The sequence below is a fragment of the Perca flavescens genome, chromosome 9, assembly GCF_004354835.1.
Source record: "Perca flavescens isolate YP-PL-M2 chromosome 9, PFLA_1.0, whole genome shotgun sequence".
Classification (NCBI taxonomy): Eukaryota; Metazoa; Chordata; class Actinopteri; order Perciformes; family Percidae; genus Perca; species Perca flavescens.
Window position 1 is genome coordinate 1,804,258 of NC_041339.1, and position 16,343 is coordinate 1,820,600.

The 16,343-nt window shown below is 39.2% G+C and overlaps 1 protein-coding gene across 1 annotated transcript; it reads left to right on the forward strand.

Moving 5' to 3' along the window:
- Window positions 1-1,838: 1,838 nt before the first annotated feature.
- Window positions 1,839-16,257, forward strand: chd1l (chromodomain helicase DNA binding protein 1-like). The gene is made up of 25 exons (XM_028588069.1): window positions 1,839-2,095; window positions 2,324-2,436; window positions 3,611-3,717; window positions 3,842-3,953; window positions 4,048-4,079; window positions 4,893-4,974; window positions 5,072-5,234; window positions 5,495-5,650; window positions 6,377-6,469; window positions 6,592-6,688; window positions 7,667-7,740; window positions 7,929-8,039; window positions 8,719-8,833; window positions 9,586-9,739; window positions 9,897-10,101; window positions 10,356-10,501; window positions 12,651-12,814; window positions 12,934-13,166; window positions 13,280-13,378; window positions 14,120-14,190; window positions 14,428-14,542; window positions 15,005-15,113; window positions 15,213-15,482; window positions 15,660-15,741; window positions 15,959-16,257. The coding sequence occupies exons 1-25, from the start codon at window positions 1,924-1,926 to the stop codon at window positions 16,079-16,081; spliced, it is 3,198 nt and encodes a 1,065-aa protein (XP_028443870.1). The 5' UTR covers window positions 1,839-1,923; the 3' UTR covers window positions 16,082-16,257.
- Window positions 16,258-16,343: the final 86 nt, after the last annotated feature.

Here is a 16,343-nt window from a genome sequence, read left to right on the forward strand (position 1 = left end):
TGAATAACGAGGCATTTTTCGATACTCAATACTTTGGAGGCAATTTGGTCGGCCTTAAAGTATCAAAGTTTGGTACCTGCCCTAGCTTTTTATTAAATCACATAATTAGCCTACTAATTTTTTTACACTGCACTGTTAACTTTGATTCTTCTATTATGCCTGTCTTATTCTATTTTTGCTTGTTTCTATTTTTCTATTCTGTATTTGATGTATTATGCAAAGCACTTTGAATTGCCTTGTTGAAATGTGTTGTATAAACTTTCCCAGTCTTGCGCAGTGAAACACCTTATAGAGACTGTGGCCAATATATGATTTAATGGATTTTAGTAACAGTTAATTATCAAAGATCTAAACTTATTTAGAATGTTCTTATGGGGTAGGAGATTAAACTGTTTATTTATATTAGCCAAACCTTATGTTTACACAGTGTATGTATAGATGAAGGCTTGATGACAGTGTGTTAAAGATTGAATGTGCAAAACCTCTTTTTATTTTTATTATCGGATACTGAAAAACACTTTTACAGTTCATGTTTGCAAATTGAGGTTAGCTGTTTTACACCTATGTTTGACATTGGTTTAATCACCAGATATAGCTGTTATTTTTTTTTAAATCTAACAATTTACCTGGAACAAAAACGTACTCTGTATGCATATAAACAAAGGGACATTTGTCTTTACTACTATAAAATGGATATGATGACATCTACAGTATCAGTGAATACTTGTGTTATGTAACAATGCATACATTGTGTGGTTAGCTTTTGAAAAGGAGAAGAATGAAAGGGACGTTCTCCTTAAAATTGAAAAGCTAAAGAGGTTAAGGTGTGATTCTACTTTCAAATAATAGTCAGCAAGAACAGGTCCATATTTTCTATTAACCCTTGTTTCTCTTTCAACCAAATTGCCCAAACCACTCTGTGATCTACTCAACATGCTCTGATCTTGACTATTAGTCAAAATAAGTCATAATTTCTTTTTTTTAAACAAAAAGATTAGGTATAATGTCATATCAATTAGGTTTATTGACCATGAATAAAAAAAATCGTTAAAAAAAGTAACAAAAAACCCGCAAAAAAAAGTTCATTTTCAATTTTGACCCAGAAGGACAACAATCATGGTCGACGGAAGGACAACACAAGGGTTAAACGTCCAGTGCACATGAATAATTTCTCATGTCAAACCTTTTATTTTCTATTTGATAGAGCAATACCTGTGCATAAATATATATAATCTGGTTCTGGTTAACATTGTAGCCTATCTGAAGCTGCATCCTTTTAGCCCAGATGATAAGATTAATTTATTTGTGATACAGTGTAGAGTTGAATTTGAAGAAAAAAAAGTCAAACATATTCATATATAAGAAGAGGTGAAAACTGTAGTATACAGTATTTATTCCAGTAGAATTTCCACATTCCACTTAATAGTTTTTCCATTATATGCTACTTTTTACTGCACTACAATTCAGAGGAAAATAATCCTACTCTCCACTTCATAAATGTGATTAGCCTTCTCTGAATGTTAAAATAGGCTATGAGATATAATATGAATAATTGACATATTGAATAATTAGCTTCTAAAATATGATACATATCAGTATAGCCTATATAAATCAGTTTTCAGCTTAGGACTTTAACTTTAACTCTACCACTGGGCCTAACCTATGGTGATGGAACTTCTATAATCTAACAGTAACAAATATATTGAAAATAATGCAAATGCATGGGAAGTTCATCTGTGTGAATGCATTTTTGTTTAAATATTGCGCCTACATCATATTTTTATACTGTCAGTAAAAGGCGCGTGGCTCTGTACATTGTGAGTGCGGCGCGCCTTTTCCCCAGCCTCACGTGACCAAAACAGGAAGTGTAGCTAGTTGGACTGTTGACTTTACAACAACACTGAGGACTCAACTTGTCTGTACATGTCTATTGAATACAGTCCATGCTACATATTTGCACTAAAGAAAGTTGAGTTGTGTTATCCCTGTCGGTCTGGAAACATGACAGACATTTTGTTAAAGATAAAAAACAGCGTAGCAGAGAAAAATAAGTCTGCTGTGGCTCAGAGTGACTTGCAGAAGTGGGGTTTGAGAGGTACGGAGGCTTGTTAAGTAACGTAAAGTTAATTAATGAATTCATTAACGTTGAGTTGTCTTCATTCAATTAGTAGGATAAGGTTGGCAAGCTAGCTACATGTTTAGACTGTGTTTAAGCTAGTTTAGCAGTCGTCTTTGTTTTGTGCTTTCAGACTAATCATTCAGATAGTTCTTCGAGGTACTTGACCTACCGTTACCATCATTTGTTTGTTGTCTCCTCATTCAGGGATACAGCTGAGACCTTACCAGCTGGATGGTGTGCAGTGGTTAACTCAGTGCCTGAAGAACCAGCAGGGATGCATTTTAGGAGACGAAATGGGTCTGGGGAAAACCTGTCAGGTATGAGATCCACCAGTGGTCTGGTCTAATGTAAAGTAATGTAAAATGTAAAGTGGGTATATTGTACTGTATATTGGCCAGAGTCTGCCTTTGGGGGGGGGGGGCATACCATAGTGGGGGGTCTGGGTGTCCTCCCCCAGGGAAGTTTTGAGCCACAACTTTATTTCCTGTATTTGGATACGCTTTTATGCACCAAATTACTTTGGAAATACTTTTATTTAGCCTATGCGAAGAAGAAAAACACAGATGGCAATTCAAAATATATCAATAATATAGTGGAAAGTATGTTGTTGTGTGTTACTGTGCATTCTTAAGTGGGTATATGGAAATCCTGGAGCTTTCTTAGTGGGTATATACGGCGTATACCTGCGTATCACATAGACTACACCACTGAGATCCACCAGTTTCCCCTATTATAACAAATAACGACTGACTTTGTTTCCCAGCACATATGAATATCTGATCATTTCAGTGGTCATAATGGCTGATGATACAGATACAGGTATTTGTTTATTTCCTTGCAATACCTCCTAGCATGTCTATTTTTTTTAGCAGCTTTCTTCAGTTTAGTGTTACTGAACAGATGCAAATGTCTCAGAACAGGGGTCCCTCATAACATTCACAATGGTTTGTTCTAGTAACCCATAACAATGTGACCGTGAGCCAGCATGCACAATACCAGGACCCTGAAACTGAACAAGCTAAATGGAATTGAGCCATCATTCATTTTATTAATCACGCCTGTGCGTTTCCTACTGTGACATGTGATGTGATGTCAAAAGGGGCTCTGTGAAAAAGGTTTTTAGTACCTGTTAACAATTACTTTGTTTTAGGAGCTGAAATTAGTAGTTTAAATTATTAGTCAACTATTTTGATAACCATTATATCATTTAAATAAAATGTCAAGCCAACTCCCTAGTTCCAGCTCTACAGTTATGAGAATTTGCTGCTTTTATTGTCTTATATGTTAGTAAAGGTAATATTTTTAGGTTTTGGAGTGTATAAATTGGACAACACAAGCAATATGATGACATCACTTTTGGCTTTAACAAATTGTGATAATTGTGATGGACATTTTTTTACTATAATAATGACATGGGCACTGTTAACTGCTGTGTTAAAATGTGTCAGGCCTGCTTATTGATATAATTGTATTCATAACTTGTCCCTTTAGACGATCTCTCTGCTGGTGTACATGTCAGGAGCTCTCGGGAAGACAGGTCCGTTTTTGGTGCTGAGCCCACTCTCTGTCATGGAGAACTGGAGAAAGGAGTTGGAATGGTATAATCACATTCTTATATGAATCTATATCCACAAATTGATAGTCTACTCATAGCACCAACCACCACAGGCTGTAAACTACGTATCTAAACTTGTTCTAAACTCGTGTTTTACTTGGTTACAGCTTCGCTCCGTCTCTGACTGTGCTGTGTTATAAGGGAGACAAAGAGAGACGGGCTGAGCTTCAGAAGGAAACAGACACACAGGACTTCCATCTTCTGCTCACTACATATGAGGTCTGTGGCTATTTTGAAGAAAAAGAGAAGAAAATGACCTAAAGTTTCATCTGTGCTGAAACTGACATGATTTTTTTTAATCCTTTATTTACAGCTGTGTCTCAAAGATGCTTCATTCTTGAAACGGTGAGTATGTTCCGAATTACAAAAATATCAGAAACTTTAATTGGATCTTTTGGCATATATAGTAGAAATAAGGTTTGGTTCTGTTACCTAAAAGGACATTACCAGTGAAGAACCAAGCAATTCATTGACATTTGAATGAAATAATGCCTGTATACACACAGCATCCGCCGGGTACTTTTTTTTTCTGACATTTGGTATTTGTGTGTAAGTAAATAGTTAGTCTATATCCATGACGTTCCACTTCCAGGATTGCTCATGTTCTGAAGGAAATTTTGCCGGATGTAACTCTTTTTGGATGTCCGTTTTTGGATGTCCCGTCCCCTTCCTCTGTCTCTGTGTTAGTGTTCTAACCTCCGGTGGATTTGTGAGGACTATGGTTAACTGCTCCTCAGATCTCTGCAGGGTAAATCCAGACAGCTAGCTAGACTATCTGTCCAATCTTAGGTTTCTGTTCCACCACTAAAACTACTTTTGAACGTACACATGTTCCACCAAAAAAAGTTACTTCCTGAGGCTATTTTGCAGAGGCACCATCGCTCCGCTCGGTGCTTAGCACCGCCCAAAACGATTGTGATTGGTTTAAAGAAATGCCAAAAAACCAGAGCACATTTTTCTCCCACCCCGGAATGCTGTGTGGACTAGCAAGACCCTGGCAATGCGAGACTAGTAAATGGTAGATTTTATAAATTTGCACAATATTCAAAGTGATTTGCTTGCTAAAAATGGATCTCATCATATCATTTTCATGCAATAATTCCCTGTTTCCATGTAATCTGTACTCGCTCATCAGTATTTGCTCACTCTGCTCCTCAGGTGGAAGTGGAAGGTTCTTGTGGTAGACGAAGCTCACAGACTGAAGAATCAGAATTCACTATTGTACAAAGCCTTGACAGAGGTACTGATTTGCACCTGGTTTGGGCTGTCAAGTATTTGTTTCTTTGTCTTTCCCATTGTTTAATTTTTTTACTCTTCCCTGTTTATTTCTTGTGTAGTTTTCAGTTGGTTTTAGAGTTCTTCTGACAGGGACCCCCATCCAGAACAACCTGCAGGAGCTCCACTCTCTGCTGAGTTTCATACAGCCCAGCATCTTTACAGCTGATGAGACAGACAGCTTTGCCAACTCTTACGCCAATGTACAAAGTCAACCTGCTCTTGGTATGGCGGACATCATTTTCGTTACTGTCTTTGTTACTGAAATCATGTATCCAAACATGCCTCCTTTTCCAGCAACTCATCTTTCAAAACAAGTGTTGGAAAAGATAAGTTACATCCATTGGGATGTGTTTGATGACTGTACTTTCTGTGCAAAAGGTCTGTTTAGCAAAAAAGGTCTGTTTAGCAAAAAAAAAAGTACATGAAGAACACTGGTAATTGCTCATTAAATTCAAACTGCCATAATGTGCTTCTGTTTCCAGCTGCTGAGCTGCAAAGTGTCCTGGAGCCCTTCCTGCTTCGTAGAGTCAAGTCAGAAGTGGCTGTAGATCTGCCGAAGAAGACGGAGCTGCTGGTGTACCATGGCATGTCGGCCCTGCAGAAGAAATACTACAAAGCCATTCTGATGAAGGATCTGGGTGAGTCTTCTGCACTGTGGTGTACCGCCTGACCAATACTGGATTTTTGAGGCAGATAGTGCTATCGTTATTTGAGTTCTTTTAAAAAAAACGAATACGATTTTTTGAGCTTCGAAGCTTCGCTGCTTTTCAACAGCGAATATTCAAAGCTTCGGTGGCAGTGGCAGGGGAAAGCAAGATTTCTGGGCACACTTGAAGGCAGCTTTTTTTTAAAGTGCTATAGGTGCCAAAAAAAATCTATGTTTGGTGCTGCCAATTTGTTTTGTTTTGTCATGGTTCATGTGTACAATAAACATTATACTTCGTGAGAAGAAAATCATGGCAGAGAATCGTGATATCAATTCTTAGCTAAAAAATCGTGATTCATATTTTCCCCTGAATCGTGCAGGCCTACTGCTCGCTTGTAACTCAACATTTCTCAGTTCTTGGCTGAGATGGATGACGTAGCGCTGCATAAATCAGCAAGCAGCTAGCGGACATTTAGCAAGCAGATTAAGCCCAACAAAACACCACAGTGAATTTCACCCTGCACGCACATTTAAAAAAAGAAAAGAATATTCAACTCCCAAAATTGAAAATACTCATCAAACGGATATTTGAATATTTGGATCCAGCTCTAGACTCTACTGTGGTGTACCATCGAACACCTTAGCAAAATGCTGATTTTAGGGGCATAAATCATCATAAATCATCATAAGCTCACCTCTCATAAATTTCTGTTTTCAGAGGCTTTTGGAAATGAACAGGGCAACAAGAACCGGCTGCTGAACATCTTGATGCAACTGAGGAAGTGTGTTGACCACCCATACATGTTTGATGGTGAGATGTGCTCAATAATAATAATAATAATTAAAAGCTGAACAACACTGATCTTAGTAATTCCAAATAGGATATTTAAGCATATGTTACACTTCAGCGGTTTCCCCCAATTTCCTGGGCAGGTGTGGAACCAGAGCCTTTTGAGATGGGGGAGCATCTGGTTGAAGCCAGCGGGAAACTTTGCCTTTTGGACAGCATGCTGACTTACCTTCACAAAGGGTTAGTCACATCTACTTGGTATTGGGCTCCACCTGCTGGCAGTTACCACTGCTACTACTATTATTTATTATAGTTCTTCTCTAATTATCTTTATTGGTACTATAATTGCTACTCATACCAACGTCTATAATTATTATGAATCATATTTCTCCATATCTGTATCAGTGTCTTTTTGTCCCAACCGGCAGCGGCAGATGGCCACCCACCAAAAGTCAGGATCTGTCTGAGGTTTCTGCAGTAAAAAGAAAGTTTTTCCTCGCCAGTCGCACCAAATGCTTGCTCTTGGGAGGGAAACTGTTGGCTCTTTGTAAATCATAGAGTGTGGTCTATCTCTAGCTCTATCTGTAAAGTGGCCTTAGATAACTCCTGTTGTGATTTGATACTATGAATTAGGGCTACACAATATATCGTTTTTTTTATTGTCATCGCATTATCAACTGGCGCAAATTACACATAGCAAAAAGGCTGCAACATATCGCGATAGACATAAAACTAATTATTTTGTGTTATTTGACAGAAAATATCAGTAGAAAACTGCACTTTAAAATGTAACGTCATGTCATTCTTTTTTTTTTAGTGGTGCCTTTTCTAAATTAATATAATGTTCAATTTGTCCATAAAAGAAAGTTGGAAATGATTTCCTTTTATTTGTTTTAAATTCAACAAGCAATTTGTTGAATTTTTGCAGAATACTGAAAGCAGCAGAAATGCAGAACTGAGTACATTTTTATTTTTGTTTATGTATCGTGAGTACTATTGTTATCGCGATATTCAACAACATTATTGCAAATTGCATATTTTACTCATATGGTGCAGTCCTACTATAAATAAAATAAAGTTAAGGCTCAGTCTGACTGCCACACCACATGAACTAGATGCTGACACAATGTACTGATCACTTGGAGCAGTTAATTGTTCTTGCTGTCATATTTTAAGACATTTCTTACTCTGCATCTTTTTTCATGTCTGTTGGTGAAGGGGCCATCGGATCCTGCTGTTCTCTCAGATGACGAGGATGCTGGACATCCTTCAGGATTACATGGAGTACAGAGGTAAACAGAGGTGAACAGGAGAATACCTCGGCCTTGAAAATCACACATTTAACCGTCTGACGTTTCAGTGATTTTTAATTATGTTTCTAAGCTCACAGAGACAACTATCTGCACTAACGGCCCAAATCCAACAGTATATTTTTTATTTGTCTCCACAAATAAATGCTAAATAGAGCTTTTTTCTTCAGGTTATAGCTATGAACGTCTGGATGGGTCCGTCCGAGGGGAAGAAAGAAATCTAGCAGTGAAGAACTTCAGCAGCAAACATATCTTTGTCTTTCTACTCAGCACTAAAGCAGGTGACTGAAACCCTAAACTAGGAACAGGAAAGGAAATTGTCTTCTCGTGATGTGTAGGAGTAAACTGAACCTTATCAGATATCAATAATGTTCATACTGTGCTTTTTTAATGTATAAGGGATGCATAATATTGGAAGTAGAGTAGGATTTGCTTTTTTTTTTTAACTATTTGCATTATTGTTTGTTATTTTTCTGTTGAATTGAACCATGTTCAGTTGTCCTATACGTTACAAACCATTTAATTTTGCAGCCTCTTAGTTTATACAAATTGCTTAAAGACACTGATGAGGCAGCTTGACATATTTTCCAATTGCGACATTGATTTGTAAGTATGGTATATGTAATATGTAATCTTTAAAGGGGTTTCTCCAAACAACATTGTGGCAGCAGTGACTGAAGTGAATAAATCTACGGCCAGGTTCATAGAACTAGCTGAGAGAGGAAAGGGTACTGATTACTCGAGATAAGAGCTGCGGCAGGATGACACACTGGTGTAAATAAGGCCAGCGCCTTCTCTCACCATTTTATATGCACAGTGTGAAGGAGGGGAGAGAAACCTAATTTCCTGACACAGCTTGTCACGTTGTGTGTATCATTCTTGAAGTGAGAATGTAAATGATAAGTGTGCACTGTTTGGGGACATTGTGGGCTTTGGCTTCCTAACAAGCTGTCTTTGCAGGTGGAGTGGGCCTGAATCTCACAGCTGCTGACACTGTCATTTTTATGGACAGTGACTTCAACCCTCAAAATGACCTGCAGGCTGCAGCACGCTGCCATCGGATTGGTCAGAGCAGGTGACAATTCTGAAAATGTTTTCCAAGCATGCTATATTGCTGTGTTCTGCTTTGATTAGCTGTACTAAGAACTATTTGTTAAATGGACATGCTACGATTCATAAAGGTTAGTTTACTCATCATGGGGTGGTGCGGGGGGGTCCTACTCAGCCTGTATAATCCTCTGTAGCTCTGGAGGAGCTTTCTGAAGTCTAAGTAAATAACCCTGATGATGTCATTAAGGTTATCTGTAGTAAGGCTTAAAAATGTACTCCACTGATGTAGCGTCACCCTCCTATAAAATTGTCAGACTCACGATGGACAGTTAAAAAAAAGCATCGTATCAAAATCGATGCTGCAGAACCAGAAAAATCAACGTTTTTATTCGACACATTAAGTCATCGCGCCTACATTACCCACAATGCAACTCGGCCGCTGACAGCTCACTTAATTAGAGATGAGCAGCGGACTACATAGATCTGGTAAAATCCCTTCTTTCTGACTTCACACCCACAGATGTTTATCATTTTCAACTTTGTCGATTTGACATTTAAAGGTTAGTTTACTCATCGGGGTGGTGGTGGTCCCTACTCAGTCTATATAATGTCCTGACCCATACTCTATAATGGGGACTAAAACTCAGCCTCTGCTGCATTGATATCAGCCATTTTTTTTTTCAAATCTATCGCTCACAAATCCCCCAACTTAACGGATGGCAATAGTAAATTGCTGGAGAACCCCTTTAACTGTTGATTGACTGTGACTTATTACAGGCCTGTGAAAGTGATCCGCCTTCTGGCAAGAGACACTGTGGAGGAAATAATGTACTCTCGTGCTGTATCCAAGTTGCACCTCACCAACACTGTTATTGAAGAAGGACGCTTCTCTTTGCTGGACCAAGCTCAGTCAGCTGCTGCAGGACTGCAGGTTTGTGAACTTTGAACTCTATCACAAAAACACAAAACCATCATCTATATTCTTTAAATCCTGCAGTCCCCAGTTCCTGTTTTTTTATGCAAAACCCCTCCAGTTGTCTTTGTTCTCACTAATACTAGTCCCCAATCATGTTTCCTGTCCCCTACAGCTTAGTGAGATTTTGAAATTTGGGGTAGATAAGCTTTTGTCATCGGAGGAGAGCTCTGTACAGGATGTGAAACTGGAGAAGATCCTCGGTTCATCACGTCAGGGTCAGTGGGTGGATGAAGACTTCACCTCGCTCAGAGAAAAGGAGGAGGAGGAGGAGGAGGAGGAGGAGAAGAAGAAGAACGGCTCTGAATCTGATGGGCAGAGTATGTTTCATTTTTTAAATCGCTTTGTTCATGACGTGTGCATGAATATTCTGAGTATTTAACCTGGTTTGAGGTTGACACGCAATATTGATTTCACAACTTGCTCTGTTGTTAAACCGGTTGTTCTGGCATGTAAACATCTCACTTTTACTTTTGGTTTTTCATCTAGTGGGTTCATATTTCCAAGTATGAGCAGAACTTACTCTGCTTGTGATACATAATAACACTCACTATCATGCTGTCCCATCTTTTAGACCACATGTACTACTTTGAGGGAAAAGACTATAGTAAGGACCCCAGCTCTGAAGACCAGATGAGCTTTGAGCGTTTGCTGGAGGAGCAGCTGGCCGAGTATCAGAGAGCTACAGGAGAGGGACGAGCTCAGCGACACAAAGCTGGAGTAAGAAACAGTCTTCTTCACTCGCAACTAATGGGAACATTATTTTTTTCAAATTTGACAACATTGAACGTAGTGGTTAAACGCCAGGGTGCACATACTGTGGGGCAAGTGGCCGCCCTTGACATGGTAGGTTCTGGTTGGATTTGCTGTAGTCTCGCATTGCCAGACCTTCTCTCACAGCCCTGCGGAGGAGGGTCTGGCTAGTCCATACAGCATTCCTAGATAGGAGAAAAATGTGCTCTGGTTTATTGGCATGTCTTTAAACTAGGGCTGCCACCTCTTAGTCGATTAGTCGACTAATCGGTCGTTTTGGTCTTAGTCGACTAAGATTTCTTTAGTCGATTAGTCATTTTTTATGCTTATTCATGCTTAATTACTCATTTCCAAGAAACTTATAAGCACATTTATGGTAAACACAAGATTTAAAGTGGTGCTTTTGCAAGATTAATTGTGGAGAAACTCAGTTTTACAGATGGTTAATTAACTACATTTATATTGTGCTTTTCTAGTCTTAACCACTTCTCAAAGTGCACAACTCTGTCAATTAAATCAACTAATCGATTAGTTGATAAAATTGTATAAGTGTTAGTCGACTAAGAATTTCTTTAGTCGAGGACAGCCCTACTTTAAACCAATCACAATTGTCTTGGGCAACGCTAAGCACTGCACGGAGCCACGGTGCCTCTGCAAAATAGCCTCAGGAAGGAACTTGTTTTGGTGGAACATGTGGACGTTTAGAAGTAGTTTTATTTGTGGAACAGAAAACTCCAATTGGACAGATAGTCTAGCTAGCTGTATGGATTTACCCTGCAGAGATCTGAGGAGCAGTTAACCATAGTCCTCACAAATCCACCGGAGGTTAGAACGCCAACACAAAGGAAGAGGAAGGGGATGGACATCTTGCCGAAAAGTGTGTATGCAGTATGCGCACAATATTATATTATATTGCATGTAGGACACTATTTTGTTTATTCACATTTTTAAAGGACTTCATCTCACTGATCTCAGCCTTCCTACTTTGTTAAACTTCTAACATTTGAATAATATAGACCTTTGTGTAGATGATTATCTTTCACTTTTCATCACCAAACTAGACCCTAGTTATAGCACTAGGTCTGGTAAACAGCCTTTATTTAGGGCATGATGGTTGACGTAAAAACCACTGAATAAGGTCACATTCATACCAGTAGTTTGGTTGTCTTGGTACACACACATTAATACATTGGTTTGTTCAGGTGTGTTAATGTACCCAGCCCACATATAATATTACTATGCAAACAAAGAACTTTGTCTTCCGAAATAAAGGACATTTTACTGGAAAGTGTGAAATGATGATCAATGTTAAATGATCATATAATGAACAATAAAGCATAAGATGGACTTTATCTTCAATTTCCCCTAAATCACATAACAAATGTAGTCTTTTTCTCTTCAGGGAGCTCTTTAAAGCTTTCTGTAGCTAATGGTCCCTGAACATAAATGTGCACACAAGAGATATTTAACTTTTGGTTAAATTCTACGCTTTTCACTGCAGTCATTTTTCATGAGAACATACTGTTTATAATTTAGGTTTGTACCAAACATCAACAGATTGTATTTCCTTTGACAGATTACGTTTTCACCTCACTAATTCATGGCCATGCATCATGTCCTAGTTAAAGAAGAAAACTAAAGTCACAGAAACTGACGGGTGAAAATCAAACCAAAGTGTGTCCACAGAAGAATTGAATTGAGAAGAATGTCAGCAACCATACCAAACTCGATTTGTATTTTATAATTGTAAATAAAACCCCAATTAACAAAACTTATTTCAATAAATCACCGGCAGAGTCTGGTACAGCCTGACTCTAGAGATAAAACTGAGATTAGCTCTCATATTCAAGTTTATGTTCTGCTTGTTCAACAGTTGTTTGGTAAAATACTCTAAACACATTAAGAGATATTTTTGGGGTGGCACCAGCAATTCCTCTATGCAGGAAAAACTGCACCCAATGGGCAAATACATTGAACATTATTCACACCATATTAAACAATCCAGAGGCGCGTGCTGTGCAGGAGTGGTCAGATATCTGGGAATGCTGAACTATACAAAATGATGGTGACTATATATATTTGACTAACGGTGTGATTTTTTTCTGCGTGCTCCCAGCTTTCACTGTCGGTAGCTCTTGGGATGCCGACGAGGAAGAGGAAACCTCTTACTGAGGCTGAGCTGGAGCTGAGGCGCCAGAGAAAGGAGGAGGCTTCAGCCAAGAGAGCCAAAATTCAGGAGGACCTGAAGAAGAAGCAACAAGAGCAGAAATACAAGAAAAAGTAAAGATTTGTCAATATGTGTATTTTTCTTTCACTCCCATTGACTTCACCCACTGGGCTCAGACACTTTAACACAAACAGTTTCTCTTTTTAATTTGGTGTGTTTTCTTCTCATGCAGAATGGCGTGGTGGGAGTCGTGCGGCTACAGATCACTGTGCCTGCCGTCTGTGGACAGTGAAGGAGGAGGAGGAGGAGAAGAAGAAAAGGAGGAGGAGGAGGAGGAGGAGGAGGAGGAGGATGACAACAGCGTACGCTCCACAGACTCTGACAGCATGGCCATCCACTATGTTCTCGGGGACGTTACTCATCCTCACGCCGCTCAGGCAGACGCTATCATCGTCCACTGTGTTGGTATGAAACTTGTATTACCTCATCGTTACCATAGCAACACGCCACTTTGTATGATAGACTGATAAAGAGATAGCTGAGCTCTTGTATTTCTCAAAGTGATGATTTGTGTATAGATGACTCAGGCCGGTGGGGCAGGGGAGGCCTGTTTACAGCTCTAGAGCTGCGATCGGATGAACCACGAAAGAAGTATGAGTTGGCCGGCAAGATGAAAGGTAAGATTAGCCATGATTACAAAGAAAGTTAAAAAGAAATTAAACCTCTTTATCTGTAATGTCTGGTTGACATAATGAAGAACACATAACACCAGTCCCATCCATGTACAGTAACCCTGTAACACCAAGCATCCACCTTTCAGTAAATTATAAATTATTAGCCGTTTGTCTACAATTGTTTTTGTATGTTAGTATGTGTGTATGCATATGCATGTGTATCAGAATCAGAATCAGAAAAGGTTTTATTGCCACAATAAGTACACTTAGTATGTGGAATTTGCCTTGGTGAAAGGTGCATACATAAACAAACAAACATATTAAACATTAATATGAAATAAACAATAAATACAGAACAACAAATATATAAATACAAAGTAACTTTGCATAAGAAAAGATAAGAATAAGAAAAAGGCTGAATAGGTTGGGTGCAAAATTTGCAAAGAATATATAGTATATGCAATGGGCAGATGTAAAGTCCAGGATGAAGGTTAGTGTATATGTATATATACAAACTCATATCTGTAAGTAGTAGTCAAATGTTAATGTTTAACTTGTTCAGCTTTGTTGTCCTTGTTTTCAGCCTATCTCTATTTCTGTGTATGTACTTAGAGGGCAAAAAAAAACCTGGAGTCAAATCTCTTGTTTGTGTTCACACTTACTTGGCCATTAAAGCTGATTCTGATTCTGACATAAATGAAAATAAGTTTTCAATTTCAAGTGTGAACATATCAATGATTTCAGATTTGGACCTTGGAAATGTGCTGCTCTTCCCCATCGATGACAAACAGTCCAGATTAGACGGCCAGGATCAAGTAAGTTCTGATTAAATGAAACCAAAGAAACTCAGAACTCTGCTGCCTGGAATTGCATGCTTGTTCCATGATACGTGCTTGATTTTGCATCAGTAGTGATCAAAAGTGTGACACACAGGGTTTGGGTTTAAGTGTCGTGACAGAATTGTGAAGATGTGGCAGCGTGGCAACTGATAAAACTGTGACAGTGATAAGATAATGTCTTATGCTGTCTCCATCTCCTTCCTGTCACCTCAGTTAGCCCTAATCGTGGCACAGCAAAGAGACAAAGCAAACAACTTGTCTGGGATCCTTCTAACTGCTCTGGACGAAGCTCTGAAGAAGATTTACACTGCAGCCAAAAGAAAAAAGGGTACAGTCATTTAACCAAAAGTATGACATCTTTTTCAGCTCATCTGTTAATATGGAATTTGCAAAATCAAGATATGTTTAGAGTCAAGTCATCGTGCTAAAATGAGCATCTCACGTGCAAAAACACATGCTGATAGTTAAGCCTCTGTGAGGACGGACAAAAGGAGGAGCATGATGATAGCGGTGTCTTATTGTTAGACTTGACTGACCAGATATGCAGAGTGTTATCTCACTGGTGTCACTGTGTGTGCGAACATTGTATACACAATTAGTGGAGGACAATTATGAGAGGAATTTGATCTCCCTCAGTTTATTCTACACAAGAGGTGAACACCTGAACCTAAAGTCACTTGTCTTTGTTTACCTTGCAGTTTAATGTTAATATGATATAAACTTAAAACTTTTCTTAACACTAGTGACACTAGCATGCTAACCCTCACTGAATTATCTTCTTCCCACAAAGCGAGTGTACATCTTCCTCGCATCGGCCACTCCACCAGAGGTTTCAACTGGTACGGCACAGAGAGGCTCATCAGAAAACACTTGGCTTCCAGAGGCATCCCCACATTCATGTATCTTTCAAAGTTTTTCAACAGATCATATGTAATATAATATGTAATATTTCTCAGAATGTCTCTATCTGAATGGTTTTCCCTTAACTTGACTGACAGATACTATCACAACAGAGCAGCAAAGAACACAGCTCCACCTCAGACATCCACCTCTGCGACCTTAACGTCAACATCCTCCCCCAAACCACTGTTGCATAACCCCAGGAGGCTGGCTGAGGAGACGGAAGCAGAAAGCCCTGGCCCCCCGGCTCCTCTCCAGAGCCAGAGCCACAGCCCCGCCGAGCTCCCCGATTTCATGAGGGGAGTGCGTGTGTTTTTCTACAACCTGCCTGCATCAGAGAGGAAGAGGCTGGCCCGCTACCTTATCACATATCCTTTCAGACTGGACGTCTTCTAAACAATATTGTCAAATTAAACTAGAATTATCACTTGTGAGATAATTCATGGTATACAGTTTATGTCACACAAAACACTACAGCAAAATACAGAGAAGTTATGATTACATTATGATGTCAAAAATGTCAGCGCTCCTTAGCTGCAGTGCACTTATGATGGAGATGAGGAGGAGATCATGAGTCCGGAGGTCACCCACATAGTTGCAGAGGTGGAGAACAGCATTCACTCACAGGTTGGTAACTTGCTGAGGTTCACTCATAGTTAGACCTCTGACTTGCACTATTTTTTGTAGAAGGAAATTAAGATCTGTGATAGAACATGCTGCCAAAAAAAACGTTAAAGACCTTTATCCAAAGAGGAAGCAGAAGCAGAGGATAAGGAAAAGCATGGAGGAACAGCCCTGTACAGCAGTATTTGTGTAAATGTTACTGTATGGTTTGTGTGAACAGGAGCTCCAGGATCTGGTGCGTCAGTACACCCAGGTTGTCCCTGTGCAGAAGGACTGGCTAGAGTCCTGCTTCTCCAAACAACGAAAAGTCAACACTGCCCTGTTCCTACATCTGCTCAGATAACACTGTTTCATTGTTGGTTTTTTTAAACTGTCATTTTGTGTCATGCTTGAATAAACTTGGTTGGCTGCTTTAAAAAAAAATAAAAAAATAAATAAACACCAGTGCATGTCAAATGGTATCAAAACTGTTTGCAATCATTGCTTTTATAAGTAAAATAAAGAGTCAATAAACCAACAGTTATCTCTGCTGCTGTGTTGACACTTGGTTCCAGTTGACTCTGTAGAAACACAAATGAACCGTGGTGGGCGTCAGAAACCCGGAG

Bases quoted from the DNA above. Each gene is read 5' to 3' on its own strand.
- chd1l (XM_028588069.1), top strand. From the start codon at position 1,924: ATGTCTATTGAATACAGTCCATGCTACATATTTGCACTAAAGAAAGTT. The intron at 3,718-3,841 runs GTATAATCACAT...ACTTGGTTACAG, and splicing joins TGGAGAAAGGAGTTGGAATG to CTTCGCTCCGTCTCTGACTG. The intron at 12,815-12,933 runs GTAAAGATTTGT...CTTCTCATGCAG, and splicing joins GAGCAGAAATACAAGAAAAA to AATGGCGTGGTGGGAGTCGT.